The 16,108-nt window shown below is 37.8% G+C and overlaps 1 protein-coding gene across 2 annotated transcripts in view; it reads right to left on the reverse strand.

Moving 5' to 3' along the window:
* Positions 1–16,108, reverse strand: part of LOC128698674 (MAM and LDL-receptor class A domain-containing protein 1) — a 696,795-nt gene that overhangs the window by 65,391 nt on the left and 615,296 nt on the right. For both annotated transcript variants that reach the window (XM_070084847.1, XM_070084846.1), the window contains exons 86-87: positions 4,088–4,331; positions 976–1,139 (exon numbers count right to left, since the gene is read on the reverse strand). In XM_070084847.1, the coding sequence (XP_069940948.1) occupies positions 976–1,139; positions 4,088–4,331 (408 nt within the window). The remainder of the gene's footprint in view (positions 1–975; positions 1,140–4,087; positions 4,332–16,108) is intronic.

Consider the following 16,108-nt stretch of genomic DNA (forward strand, 5'->3'; position numbering starts at 1 on the left):
GGACATTTATTGGACAATGACATCATTTGTTTACTTTTGAACATTGGCAAAAATCAAACATTTCCCCTACTTTGAGCTCCATTTCCAGGTTCTTTTTATAGTAAAACCAATCAAAATCACCTCTATTTCTATAATATGTTTTCCATTCTATCAAATGAGACCAAGAAAACGAGAATACGACTATAAATACTATACAAAAATAGACCACAAAATCGGCATTTTAATTAAAAAAAAAAGGTCGGAGTTTTTTTTTCTCATTATGCACTGCGTGCTCCAGGATTTTTTTTATATGGTACACACTGACCATACAGACCCATTCTCTCACATGTGGGCCTACCAGCTTTCTCCTGCTTGATTTGAAGCCGCTAGAATTTATGAGTATATATACGTCAAACACGGTACCTCCTAAGACGTATATATGCGGCCGCGACAGTCAAAGAGTTAACTAAGAAATAAAGAATTTTAATTTTTTATTTTTTTTAACAGAAGGAATATTAGCTAAATAGCTATGAGTTTGGTTGAATGGAACAATGGAATTTACAAAAAATTGCTGATGCATTAAATATTGTTAAGACCACTAACTTTGAAAGAGCATAATTCCGTAAGGTTTTCATCAAATTTCATACTTTGGTTTTATTACTTTCAGAAAAAGATTCTCTATCATTTCATAAGATTTTTTTTTTTTTTTTCAAATTTTGTGACTGTGAGCAAGTCTAAAAGCAGGTGTCACAACCCTGAAAGGGTTAAGACCAAAAGTACGAAACTGCTGTTACTCCAAGGACCAAAGAGTCCCCAACATACAAGAAATTAATATCAATATTGTCCAGCAGGGAAAAATACAGTGATTGCTTTGTGAATTAATAACATTTTCTAAATGACTGTTTATGTAGCATAATACAATTTAATCCAAAACATTTGAATAACTCTCTTTATAATTAAAGATACAGCACTGTTGGTAACAATTTACAAATTTACCTCATTTTTTGAAGTGACAAGATCATGTGTAACATTAGAGTGACTGTGATCTGCCAAAGGACCAGGTGGTAAAGCTGGGAAGCCTGACCGGATCCAGTGAATAGAGTTTGCACTACTCTCAAACCAGCCACACAAGTCTTCCTTTTCAAAATCACAACTCTTGGCTAAAATATTAATAAGCAATTACTTTCATAAAGAAACACAATGGAGCTTTCTGCTTATAATGCATAGAATAAAATATATTTTTTCACCAATACAGAAGTACATACCTTGATTTACAAGTTTAATTCGTTCTGTGACCCAGCTTGTAACTCAATTTGCTCATATATCAAATCAATTTTCCGCACTGAAATTAACTGCAATGCCACGAATCCATTCCAGCCCCCCAAAAAACCACCTCAGTTTTTTTGTTACAGATTTTTAAATAAGAAAAATGTGTAGCCTCTCCTCACTTAGTGACATACTCATTTACTGATGCCTCTGACTTACAATGGGCTCTCTGACCAGTGTGCATGCCTAAATTATGCATATTAGAGTTGATTTCCTCTCTTCTGTTTATTACAATATACAGTATACTACTATATAAACATTTAAAAATATACCAGAGATGTTATCAATGTTGCAAAGGTGACATTAAAACAGTATCAAAGATAGTTGACACAAACCCACTACCATTATAGTATGCTCCTCACTTAGCGATGAATTCATTTACCGACATGGTCTTAGGAATGGAACTCTATCGTTAAGTGAGGAGAGGCTGTATTTATAAATAAGAAATATTGTATAAAAATATAATAAAACATAATAAAAAAAAATGTAAAGAAATAAATTGGAGATCAGACGACTTGAGCTAATGGAAAATGCTGGCGGAGGCAGTATACTCGTATGGCCTCACCAAGTTGACTACACGCACACCTCACTTGTGTTTTTCTATGATTTCATGCTTTAATTCAGTGGCCATCATCCTCTTCTTCTTCTCAGCACTGTCCTTCGTACTTACTTTCTTAGGACCCATGGGTAGAAAAAAGAAATTTGGCAAAATAGCTGCACAAAAAGCACAAAATGCAAGCACAACACAAGAGAGCTGCTTCCATGGTGAGTTAGACCTGGGATGCTGGGTGGGTGTTGTGGCATTCGCTGCGCCAACTAGTAGCAGCATATCTGAAGTTCACTCGTAACTTAGATTTTAGCTTGCAACTCAAAGCAAAAAATCAACCGAGCGATGGCTCGTAACTCGGAAAACTTGTAAGTTAGAGCACTTGTAAGTCAAGGTATCACTGTACTTCCCTTTCAAACTAATTGGTTAATTTTAGTGTGTAAGTTATCCGTTTTTTTTTTAACACACTAGCTGTCTCCCACTGAGGTAGGGTGACCCAAAAATGAGGAAACACTTTCACTGTCATTCATTAAATCACTGTCTTGTCAGAAGGTTGATGACATAACAGTACAGATGGTTCTCCAAGCTACAACATCCCCACCCCCTCCTTCAGAGTGCAGGTACTCTACTTCCCACCTTCATTACACATCATGTTACATAAAACCTCAAAACTTTTAATATTAACTTTAAAATGCTCAAATTTAGCACTATATTTATTATATACACTGATAGATCTAAACCGGAGTCTTCTGGCAGGGCTGCATCTACTCTTGTTGCCATCTCCCTAGTTAAGAACGATAATAAATTTGTTGAGTTAGGCATAAGAACTAAAAACTAGGTGTCTACATTGCAAACTGAACTGTTTGCAATCCTAATAGTGCTAAGCTAACTTATGACACTCAGCTTGACTCTATCATCATTACTGATTCTGTCATCAATGAATGCTCTTAACTCATATAATGACTCCAACAACATGCTCATTGGAGGAGCCAGGTATAAATACTCAAAAATCAGGGACAAAGGAATTAATGTACAGTTGCTATGGATCCCATCACACATTGGATTACTCCTTCATGATAAAGTTGATATATTAGCCAAGAAGAGTACCCAGAAGGAGAATGAAGAATATGACTTTGCTATATATGTGTCTAGCATTAGGAATAATATTAGGAGAGAAGTAAATAATGAAAATGATTGTTACAGGAATGCAGTTAGAAGCCTGAGTAGATCTATAACCCACTATGATAACATGAACATAGATAAGTATGTTTATGGAGCAACTTGCAATGTGAACAGACTGACTGATGTTGTAGTGGCCAGGCTTAGGCTTGGTTACAAGTACTTCTAGCAGTTTGGGAGACACACAGATGATGATCAAACTAAATGCAAATTATGTGATCAGGCATATGGTCACTGTCTTGAACACTATGTGCTTAATTGTCCACTTATTGAGGAATACAGAGATAAACAGTATAATAACCTATGTGACATGTCAAGATATCTTATTAATGAAAATAAGATACCAGATATACTAAGCAAATTTTCTAAATTTGCTTTTAACAGATAAGTGAACTATAGATATGTAGACATAAATCCATATGTACTCCTGTTAACCCTTTAGGGCCTAGTTCCTAGGCTTTTTGTTCATCCATATGCTCTTGCGCTACCGTCCACAGGATGGACATGGGGTGCACAATAAACTAGGCACTTTGGTGGCAAAATCTAAAACAAAATCTAAATTTATTAAAATATTCTTCTACACTGAAGATACTGTAAGCTGTGTGACAGGCTTCTCATATTCCATTTCCTGATTTAAGATGCAGTTCAAAGAAACTAATACCTCATATATATTTTAACATTCTACACTAGAAGCTATTCTGATGTTATTTTGATGCTGCAGTTTGGAGCATCATCTGAACTGTGATATCAGTGACCTTCTGGCAAGACACTGATTAAATGAGAGACGGTGAAAGTGTTTTCTTTGTTCGGTCACCTTACCTTGGTGGGAGACAGAACATTCAGAGAGGACTGGGTAGTGAATACAATATTTTCTTCCCAAAATAGTGGATGAAAAAACTTTTATATTTACCTGCTACAGTTTCAGTAATAAGGCAAATTACAGGATATGATAAACTTATATTGTATCATATTACGCAAGTAAATAAAACAGACTGCATGGGTTAGGTGTAGCAAAAACATGATATTTAATAATTAACTTAAAACTTAGATACTAACTACAGTCCCGTTCATCTGTTCCATCTCCACAGTCATCTTTAAAGTTGCAGGCTTCTGTAGGGTAATAACATTTGCCATTGCTACAGGCTTGTAGGCCATCTTCACATATAGGTATAGGTGTAGTTAAATCATTACTTCCAGGTAGCTCCTGGCTGAGAGAACGCTCACAATTTTCTGTCATGGAGAAATCATCTATCACAATAGTCCCTGAACTTGCAGAAGTCTCATAACCTTCCACAACAACCTGTTACAAAAGAAAAAGAAGTTTTTTGCAACCATGTTTAAAATAATTACGAGATGGATTATGAATTCAACAATTATTCTGAAATAGCCAATGGAAAACATACATGTTGTTCATAAGATTTATAAATGGTACACACAAACGTAAGTAGTAGGTTGGTAGACAGCAACCACCCAGGGAGGTACTACCGTCCTGCCAAGTGAGTGTAAAACGAAAGCCTGTAATTGTTTTACATGATGGTAGGATTGCTGATGTCTTTTGTCTGTCTCATAAATATGCAAGATTACAGGTACGTCTTGCTACTTCTACTTACACTTAGGTCACACTACACATACATATACACATTTATTCATACACACTCATCTGAGTTTTCTTTGATTTTATCTTAATAGTTCTTGGTCTTATTAATTTTCCTTTTATATCCATGGGGAAGTGGAATAAGAATCTTTCCTCCGTAAGCCATGCGTGTTGTAAAAGTCAACTAAAATGCCGGGAACAATGGGCTAGTAACCCCTTTTCCTGTAAAGATTACTAAAAAGAATAAGAAGAAGAAAATTGTCAAAGTGGGAAGTCTGAATGTGCGTGGATGTTGTGCAGATGATAAGAAAGAGATGATTGTGGATGTTATGAATGAGAAGAAGCTGGATGTCCTGGCTTTAAGTGAAACAAAGCTGAAGGGGGTGGGAGAGTTTCAGTGGAGAGGAATAAATGGGATTAGGTCAGGGGTTTCAAATAGAGTTAGAGCTAAAGAAGGAGTAGCAATAATGTTGAAGGATAAGCTATGGCAGGAAAAGAGGGACTATAAATGTATTAATTCAAGGATTATGTGGAGTAAAATAAAGATTGGATGTGAAAAGTGGGTTATAATAAGCGTGTATGCACCTGGAGAAGAGAGAAGTGTAGAGGAGAGAGAGAGATTTTGGGAAATGTTGAGTGAATGCGTGGGGAGTTTTGAATCAAGTGTGAGAGTAATGGTGGTTGGAGATTTCAATGCTAAAGTGGGTAAAAATGTTATGGAGGGAGTAGTAGGTAAATTTGGGGTGCCAGGGGTAAATGTAAATGGGGAGCCTTTAATTGAGCTATGTGTAGAAAGAAATTTGGTAATAAGTAATACATATTTTATGAAAAAGAGGATAAATAAATATACAAGGTATGATGTAGCACGTAATGAAAGTAGTTTATTAGATTATGTATTGGTGGATAAAAGGTTGATGGGTAGGCTCCAGGATGTACATGTTTATAGAGGGGCAACTGATATATCGGATCATTATTTAGTTGTAGCTACAGTTAGAGTAAGAGGTAGATGGGAAAAGAGGAAGGTGGCAACAACAAGTAAGAGGGAGGTGAAAGTGTATAAACTAAGGGAGGAGGAAGTTCGGGCGAGATATAAGCGACTATTGGCAGAAAGGTGGGATAGTGCAAAGATGAGTAATGGGGGGGTTGAAGAGGGTTGGAATAGTTTTAAAAATGCAGTATTAGAATGTGGGGCAGAAGTTTGTGGTTATAGGAGGGTGGGTGCAGGAGGAAAGAGGAGTGATTGGTGGAATGATGAAGTAAAGGGTGTGATAAAAGAGAAAAAGGTAGCTTATGAGAGGTTTTTACAAAGCAGAAGTGTTATAAGAAGAGCAGAATATATGGAGAGTAAAAGAAAGGTAAAGAGAGTGGTGAGAGAGTGCAAAAGGAGAGCAGATGATAGAGTGGGAGAGGCACTGTCAAGAAATTTTAATAAAAATAAGAAAAAATTTTGGAGTGAGTTAAACAAGTTAAGAAAGCCAAGGGAAAATATGGATTTGTCAGTTAAAAACAGAGTAGGGGAGTTAGTAGATGGGGAGATGGAGGTATTAGGTAGATGGCGAGAATATTTTGAGGAACTTTTAAATGTTAAGGAAGAAACAGAGGCAGTAATTTCATGCACTGGTCAGGGAGGTATACCATCTTTTAGGAGTGAAGAAGAGCAGAATGTAAGTGTGGGGGAGGTACGTGAGGCATTACGTAAAATGAAAGGGGGTAAAGCAGCTGGTACTGATGGGATCATGACAGAAATGTTAAAAGCAGGGGGGGATATAGTGTTGGAGTGGTTGGTACTTTTGTTCAATAAATGTATGAAAGAGGGGAAGGTACCTAGGGATTGGCGGAGAGCATGTATAGTCCCTTTATATAAAGGGAAAGGGGACAAAAGAGACTGTAAAAATTATAGAGGAATAAGCTTACTGAGTATACCAGGAAAAGTGTACGGTAGGGTTATAATTGAAAGAATTAGAGGTAAGACAGAATGTAGGATTGCGGATGAGCAAGGAGGTTTCAGAGTGGGTAGGGGATGTGTAGATCAAGTGTTTACATTGAAGCATATATGTGAACAGTATTTAGATAAAGGTAGGGAAGTTTTTATTGCATTTATGGATTTAGAAAAGGCATATGATAGAGTGGATAGAGGAGCAATGTGGCAGATGTTGCAAGTATATGGAATAGGTGGTAAGTTATTAAATGCTGTAAAGAGTTTTTATGAAGATAGTGAGGCTCAGGTTAGGGTGTGTAGAAGAGAGGGAGACTATTTCCCGGTAAAAGTAGGTCTTAGACAGGGATGTGTAATGTCACCATGGTTGTTTAATATATTTATAGATGGGGTTGTTAAGGAAGTAAATGCTAGGGTGTTTGGGAGAGGGGTGGGATTAAATTATGGGGAATCAAATTCAAAATGGGAATTGACACAGTTACTTTTTGCTGATGATACTGTGCTTATGGGAGATTCTAAAGAAAAATTGCAAAGGTTAGTGGATGAGTTTGGGAATGTGTGTAAAGGTAGAAAGTTGAAAGTGAACATAGAAAAGAGTAAGGTGATGAGGGTGTCAAATGATTTAGATAAAGAAAAATTGGATATCAAATTGGGGAGGAGGGGTATGGAAGAAGTGAATGTTTTCAGATACTTGGGAGTTGACGTGTCGGCAGATGGATTTATGAAGGATGAGGTTAATCATAGAATTGATGAGGGAAAAAAGGTGAGTGGTGCGTTGAGGTATATGTGGAGTCAAAAAACGTTATCTATGGAGGCAAAGAAGGGAATGTATGAAAGTATAGTAGTACCAACACTCTTATATGGGTGTGAAGCTTGGGTGGTAAATGCAGCAGCGAGGAGACGGTTGGAGGCAGTGGAGATGTCCTGTTTAAGGGCAATGTGTGGTGTAAATATTATGCAGAAAATTCGGAGTGTGGAAATTAGGAGAAGGTGTGGAGTTAATAAAAGTATTAGTCAGAGGGCAGAAGAGGGGTTGTTGAGGTGGTTTGGTCATTTAGAGAGAATGGATCAAAGTAGAATGACATGGAAAGCATATAAATCTATAGGGGAAGGAAGGCGGGGTAGGGGTCGTCCTCGAAAGGGTTGGAGAGAGGGGGTAAAGGAGGTTTTGTGGGTAAGGGGCTTGGACTTCCAGCAAGCGTGCGTGAGCGTGTTAGATAGGAGTGAATGGAGACGAATGGTACTTGGGACCTGACGATCTGTTGGAGTGTGAGCAGGGTAATATTTAGTGAAGGGATTCAGGGAAACCGGTTATTTTCATATAGTCGGACTTGAGTCCTGGAAATGGGAAGTACAATGCCTGCACTTTAAAGGAGGGGTTTGGGATATTGGCAGTTTGGAGGGATATGTTGTGTATCTTTATATGTGTATGCTTCTAGACTGTTGTATTCTGAGCACCTCTGCAAAAACAGTGATAATGTGCAAGTGTGGTGAAAGTGTTGAATGATGATGAAAGTATTTTCTTTTTGGGGATTTTCTTTCTTTTTTGGGTCACCCTGCCTCGGTGGGAGACGGCCGACTTGTTGAAAAAAAAAAAAAAAAAAAAACACACAAACCATCATAGACATGAAATTTGTGTGTGAGTACATTTGCATGTGCTCATACACATCTTCTCTGAAGATATGTGTATAAGCACATTAAAGTACTTAGGTTTTTTCTATGCACTGTGGCATTTTTTATTTATTTGCAACCTGCATTTTCCTTATTTCTTCTCAAATATGAAATTTTAAGATTTAAAATTTTAGCATAGGTTACACTGCTATATCACTATACTTTATGGCTTATAGTCACAAAAAATTATACTGTACTACAAGATAAATAATTATTTGCATCTACAGCAGATATGTATAATTTGCATACATCTTAATCTAGTTTCAATTTATTGTACATACGTATATAGATTCAATTGATAAAGACTTGAAAAAATGGGTAATTCTTAGATGATATTAACCCTTTCAGGGTCCAGACCCCCGATCTTAAACTTGTCCACAGGGTCCAAGAATTTTCAAAACATTTTTTGTTATTTTTTTCTTATGGAATGGTAGAGAATCTTTTCTGAAGGTAATGAAACAAAAATTACAAAATTTGATGGAAAAAATGATGAAATTACGCTCTCACAAATTTTGCTGCGTCAGTGATATTTATGCATTGGCAATTTTGCCCACTTTGACTCCCATTTTAGGAAAATTACATTATTCCAGTCGAACAAATTCTTATTTGTTTCACTAGTATTACTTCTATTTTATCGGTTGAGCACATGAAATCACCCAATCAACTATTGTAACTACCCAATAAAACGATCGGAAAGTGGTAATTTGGCCAATTTCACACAAAGTTCAAAATATTCCAATCTCAAAACAGGGTCCAGGATAAACAATGTAGGCATTCCTGGCACTAAAATAACATTTCCTCTATTTATTAGTTACATTTCTAGGCTTTACAAATAAATTCCATTTTGAATTTTTATTCACATTATGAATTTTTATTCACACCAAAAAATAGATGATTTACTGTTATGCAACATTGTAATAATTGTATAAATAATATCAGCACATTCACGAACACACATTAGACCCACCAGTTGATGTGTATTAGACACATGACTTCATTTGTTTACTCTTGAACATCGGCAAAAATCAAACATTTCTGCTACTTTGAGCTCAGTTTCAAGCCATTTTGAGCATTAAAACCAATCAAAATCATCTCTATTTCTGTAATATATCTTCCTTTCTATCAAATGAGACCAAGAAACCACAAATACAACTATAAAAAACATGTGAATATACTCCAAAAACACAGTCGCATTTTTTTTCTCATTATGCACTGCGTGCTGCAGGATTTGTTTTATATGGTGCACCCTTACCACATAGATGCATTCTTTCATATCTAGGTCCAAATTTACTGCTCACAGATTATATAAGTGAACTGAGCTCATGGCGTAGAACTACGGCTTGGACCCTGGCTTCAAAGCTGTAGAACTATGGGATGGACCCTCAAAGGGTTAAGAAAGGCAAAGTCGTAATTAAGCTCTCAAATATTCCAATGTAACAATTTCACAATTCAAATTCAAATTCAAATGTTTATTTCTCTGTATAGATTACAATGTGTGGTTTACATATTAAATGATAAGCATATTATAATATTCAAGAGGATTTGCATATTATATTAGTTTACAATGATTTTCAGATATTTTGCATTTGTAATTCCTAATTTAAATGAACTGTACTTAGATGGCACCAAACTTATTTTTATGAATCATTCACAGCTTACACTTCAATTAATAATGTCAGGATTCCTTTGATGGGATTGATGGAATTAAGACAGAAATGTTAAAAACAGGTGGGGATGCAATTTTTGAGTGGTTTATGCATTTATTTAATAATTTATTTAATTTATTTAATATTGGCAGTTTGGAGGGATATGTTGTGTATCTTTATATGTATATGCTTCTAAACTGTTGTATTCTGAGCACCTCTGCAAAAGCAGTGATAATGTGCGAGTGTGGTGAAAGTGTTGAATGATGATGAAAGTATTTTCTTTTTGGGGATTTTCTTTCTTTTTTGGGTCACCCTGCCTCGGTGGGAGACAGCCGACTTGTTAAAAAAAAAAAATGAAAAAGGGGAAGGTACCTAGGGATTGGCAGAGGTTATGCATAACAGCTCCTTTGTATAAAGGAAAAGGGGACAAAAGAGAGAGTAAGCATTATAGGGAAATAAGCCTGTTAAATATACTAGGTAAAGTGTATGGTAGAGTTATTATTGAAAGAATTAAGGGTAAGACAGAGAGCAGGACTGCAGATGAACAAGGAGGTTTAAGAAAGTTCGGGAATGTGTAGACCAAGTGTTTACATTAAAGCATATAATTGAATAATATTTAAAAAAAAGGTAAAAAAGTTTTCCTTATTCATAAAAGCAGTGAGGATGAGGGTGTCAAATGAGTTAGGTAAAGAAAACTTGGATATCACATTTGAGGGAGGGAGTATGAAAGAAGTGAATGTATTCAGATATTTGAGAGTAGACTTGTCAGTGGATGGGTTTATGAAGGATGAGGTAAACCACAGAATTAATAAAGAAAAAAGGGTGGATGGTGCACTGAGGTATCTGTGGAGACAAAGAACATATCCATGAAGGCAAAGAAGGGAATGTATGAGAGTATAGTGGTACCAACACAATTATACAAGTGTGAAGCATGGGTTGTAAATGCTGCAGCAAGAAGGAAGCTGGAGGCAGTGGAGATGTCGTGTTTAAGGGCAATGCGTGGTGTAAATGTTATGCAGAGAATTCGTGGTGTGGAAATTAGGAGGTGGTGTAGAGTTTATTATTTTTTATTTTTTTATTATTATCACACTGGCCGATTCCCACCAAGGAAGGGTGGCCCGAAAAAGAAAAACTTTCACCATCATTCACTCCATCACTGTCTTGCCAGAAGGGTGCTTTACACTACAGTTTTTAAACTGCAACACCGCTCCTTCAGAGTGCAGGCACTGTACTTCCCATCTCCAGGACTCAAGTCCGGCCTGCCGGTTTCCCTGAACCCCTTCATAAATGTTACTTTGCTCACACTCCAACAGCACATCAAGTATTAAAAACCATTTGTCTCCATTCACTCCTATCAAACATGCTCACGCATGCCTGCTGGAAGTCCAAGCCCCTCGCACACAAAACCTCCTTTACCCCCTCCCTCCAACCTTTCCTAGGCCGACCCCTACCCCACCTTCCTTCCACTACAGACTGATACACTCTTGAAGTCATTCTGTTTTGCTCCATTCTCTCTACATGTCCGAACCACCTCAACAACCCTTCCTCAGCCCTCTGGACAACAGTTTTGGTAATCCCGCACCTCCTCCTAACTTCCAAACTACGAATTCTCTGCATTATATTCACACCACACATTGCCCTCAGACATGACATCTCTACTGCCTCCAGCCTTCTCCTCGCTGCAACATTCATCACCCATGCTTCACACCCATATAAAAGCGTTGGTAAAATTATACTCTCATACATTCCCCTCTTTGCCTCCAAGGACAAAGTTCTTTGTCTCCAAAGACTCCTAAGTGCACCACTCACCCTTTTTCCCTCATCAATTCTATGATTCACTTAATCTTTCATAGACCCATCCGCTGACACGTCCACTCCCAAATATCTGAATACATTCACCTCCTCCATACTCTCTCCCTCCAATCTGATATCCAATCTTTCATCACCTAATCTTTTTGTTATCCTCATTACCTTACTCTTTCCTGTATTCACTTTTAATTTTCTTCTTTTGCACACCCTACCAAATTCATCCACCAATCTCTGCAGCTTCTCTTCAGAATCTCCCAAGAGCACAGTGTCATCAGCAAAGAGCAGCTGTGACAACTCCCACTTTATGTGTGATTCTTTATCTTTTAACTCCACGCCTCTTGCCAAGACCCTCGCATTTACTTTTCTTACAACCTCATCTATAAATATATTAAACAACCACGGTGACATCACACATCCTTGTCTAAGGCCTACTTTTACTGGGAAATAATTTCCCTCTTTCCTACATACTCTAACTTGAGCCTCACTATCCTCGTAAAAACCCTTCACTGCTTTCAGTAACCTACCTCCTACATCATACACCTGCAACATCTGCCACATTGCCCCCCTATCCACCCTGTCATGCGCCTTTTCCAAATCCATAAATGCCACAAAGACCTCTTTAGCCTTATCTAAATACTGTTCACTTATATGTTTCACTGTAAACACCTGGTCCACACATCCCCTACCTTTCCTAAAGCCTCCTTGTTCATCTGCTATCCTATTCTCCGTCTTACTCTTAATTCTTTCAATAATAACTCTACAATACACTTTACCAGGTATATTCAACAGACTTATCCCCCTATAATTTTTGCACTCTTTTTTGTCCCCTTTGCCTTTATACAAAGGAACTATGCATGCTCTCTGCCAATCCCTAGGTACCTTACCCTCTTCCATACATTTATTAAATAATTGCACCAACCACTCCAAAACTATATCCCCACCTGCTTTTAACATTTCTATCTTTATCCCATCAATCCCGGCTGCCTTACCCCCTTTCATTTTACCTACTGCCTCACTAACTTCCCCCACACTCACAACTGGCTCTTCCTCACTCCTACAAGATGTTATTCCTCCTTGCCCTATACACGAAATCACAGCTTCTCTATCTTCATCAACATTTAACAATTCCTCAAAATATTCCCTCCATCTTCCCAATACCTCTAATTCTCCATTTAATAACTCTCCTCTCCTATTTTTAACTGACAAATCTATTTGTTCTCTAGGCTTCCTTAACTTGTTAATCTCACTCCAAAACTTTTTCTTATTTTCAACAAAATTTGTTGATAACATCTCACCCACTCTCTCATTTGCTCTCTTTTTACATTGCTTCACCACTCTCTTAACCTCTCTCTTTTTCTCCATATACTCTTCCCTCCTTGCATTACTTCTACTTTGTAAAAACTTCTCATATGCTAACTTTTTCTCCCTTACTACTCTCTTTACATCATCATTCCACCAATCGCTCCTCTTCCCTCCTGCACCCACTTTCCTGTAACCACAAACTTCTGCTGAACACTCTTAACACTACATTTTTAAACCTACCCCATACCTCTTCGACCCCATTGCCTATGCTCTGATTAGCCCATCTATCCTCCAATAGCTGTTTATATCTTATCCTAACTGCCTCCTCTTTTAGTTTATAAACCTTCACCTCTCTCTTCCCTGATGCTTCTATTCTCCTTGTATCCCATCTACCTTTTACTCTCAGTGTAGCTACAACTAGAAAGTGATCTGATATATCTGTGGCCCCTCTATAAACATGTACATCCTGAAGTCTACTCAACAGTCTTTTATCTACCAATACATAATCCAACAAACTACTGTCATTTCGCCCTACATCATATCTTGTATACTTATTTATCCTCTTTTTCTTAAAATATGTATTACCTATAACTAAACCCCTTTCTATACAAAGTTCAATCAAAGGGCTCCCATTATCATTTACACCTGGCACCCCAAACTTACCTACCACACCCTCTCTAAAAGTTTCTCCTACTTTAGCATTCAGGTCCCCTACCACAATTACTCTCTCACTTGGTTCAAAGGTATTATTCAGAGGGCTGAGGAGGGGGTTGTTGAGGTGGTTTGGTCATTTAGAGAGGATAGAGGAAAACAGGATGACTTGGAGGGTATATATATGTAGTGGAGGGAAGGAAGAATAGGGGTCATCCTAGAAAAGGATGGAGGGAGGGGGTAAAAGAGGTTCTGGGTGCAACGGGCTTGCTCGGATATACAGCAGACATGTGTAAGCGTGTTAGGAGTGAATGGAGACAAATGGTTTTTGGGACTTAATGAACCATTGGAGTGTGAGCAGAGTAATATTTTGTGAAGGGATTCAGGGAAACTGGTTAGCTGGACTTGAGTTCTGGAGATGGGAAGTACACTTTAAAGGTGGGGTTTGGGATATTGCCTGATTGGGGTGACATCTGAACTGTCTTATCTGGGCACCTCTGCAAAGACAGTGATGTGTGAATGATGGTGACAGTGTTTCTTTTTTTTTGGGTAACCCTGCCTTGGTAGGAGATGGCCAACATGTTAAAAAAAAATTTTTGTTGCATTTATGGATACAGAAAATACTACATATGATAGGGTGGATAGGGGAGCAATGTGGCAAATGTTGCATGTTGTATGAAACAGGTGGTAGGTTACTTAAAGCAGTTAAGAGTTTTTATGAGGATAGCGAGGTTCAGGTTAGGGGATGTAGGAGAGGGAGATTATTTTCCAATAAAAACAGGCCTTAGACAGGAATACAAGATATCACCTTTGGTTGCTTAACATATTTACAGAGGGGGTTGTAAAAGAAGTGAATGCTAGGGTGTTGGGGAGAGGTGTGAAATTAAGAGATAAAGAATGTAATACAAAATGGGAGTTGTCGCAATTGGTATCTGCCGATGACAATGCTTTTGGGAGATTCGGAAGAGAAGTTGCAAAAATTAGCAAACGAATTTCGGAGGGTAAGCAAAAGAAGGAAATTAAGTGAACATATGAAAGTGCAAAGTGATGAGGGCAACAAAAAATTAAGGTAAGGAAAGACTGGATATCAGACTGGAAGGAGGGAATATGGTCCAATATTTGGGAGTGGATCTGTCAGTGATGGATCTATGAAAAAAATGATGAGGGAGGGGGGAAAAAGGTAGGTAGTGTACTGATGCATCTTATATGGGTGTGAAATGGGTTTTTTAAATGTTGAAAAAGGAAGCTGGAGGCAGTGGAGATGTAATGTCTGAGATCATTTTTTTTTTTTTTAACAAGTTGGCCGTCTCCCACCGAGGCACGGTGACACATAAAGAAAGAAAATCTCAAAAAAGAAAATATTTCATCATCATTCAACATTTTCACCTTACTCATACATAATCACTGTTTTTGCAAAGGTGTCCAGAACACAACAGTTTAGAAGCATATACATAAAAAGATACACAACACATCCCTCCAAACTGTCAATAACCCAAACCCCTCCTCTAAAGTGCAGGCACTGTACTTCCCATTTCCAGGACTCAAGTCCAGCAATGTAAAAACTAACTGGTTTCCCTGAATCCCTTCACAAAACATTACCCTGCTCACAGTCCAACAGCTTGTCAGGTCCCAAATACCACTCGTCTCCATTCACTCCTACCTAACATGCTCGCACATGCTTGCTGGAAGTCCAAGCCCCTCACCCACAAAACCTCCTTTACCCCCTCCCTCCAACATTTTCGAGGACGACCCCCATCCCGTCTTCCTTCCCCTACAGATTTATAAACTCTCCATGTCGTTCTACTTTGATCCATTCACTCTAAATGACCAAACCACTTCAACAACCCCTCTTCAGCCCTCTGACTAATACTTTTATTAACTCCACACCTTCTCCTAATTTCCACACTCTGAATTCTCTGCATAATATTTACACCACACACTGCCCTTAGACAGGACATTTCCACCACCTCCAACTGCCTCCTCACTGCAGCATTTACAACCCAAGCTTCACACCCATATAAGAGTGTTGGTACCACTATACTTTCATACATTCCCTTCTCTGCCTCCATAGATAATGTTTTCTGTCTCCACATATACCTCAATGCAGCACTCGCCTTTTTTCCTTCATCAATTCTTTGGTTAGCCTCATCCTTCATACATCCATCTGCTGACACATCAACTCCCAAATATCTGAAAACATTCACTTCTTCCATACTCCTACTCTCCAATTTGATATCCAATTTTTCTTTATCTAAATCATTTGATATCCTCATCACCTTACTCTTTTCTATGCTCACTTTCAACTTTCTACCTTTACACATTCTCCCAAACTCGTCCACTAACCTTTGTAACTTTTCTTTAGAATCTCCAATAAGCACAGTATCATCAGCAAAAAGTAACTGTGTCAATTCCCATTTTGTATTAGATTCCCCATAATTTAATCCCGAACACCCTAGCATTTACTTCTT

This window comes from Cherax quadricarinatus, chromosome 14 (genome assembly GCF_038502225.1).
Source record: "Cherax quadricarinatus isolate ZL_2023a chromosome 14, ASM3850222v1, whole genome shotgun sequence".
Lineage (NCBI taxonomy): Eukaryota > Metazoa > Arthropoda > Malacostraca > Decapoda > Parastacidae > Cherax > Cherax quadricarinatus.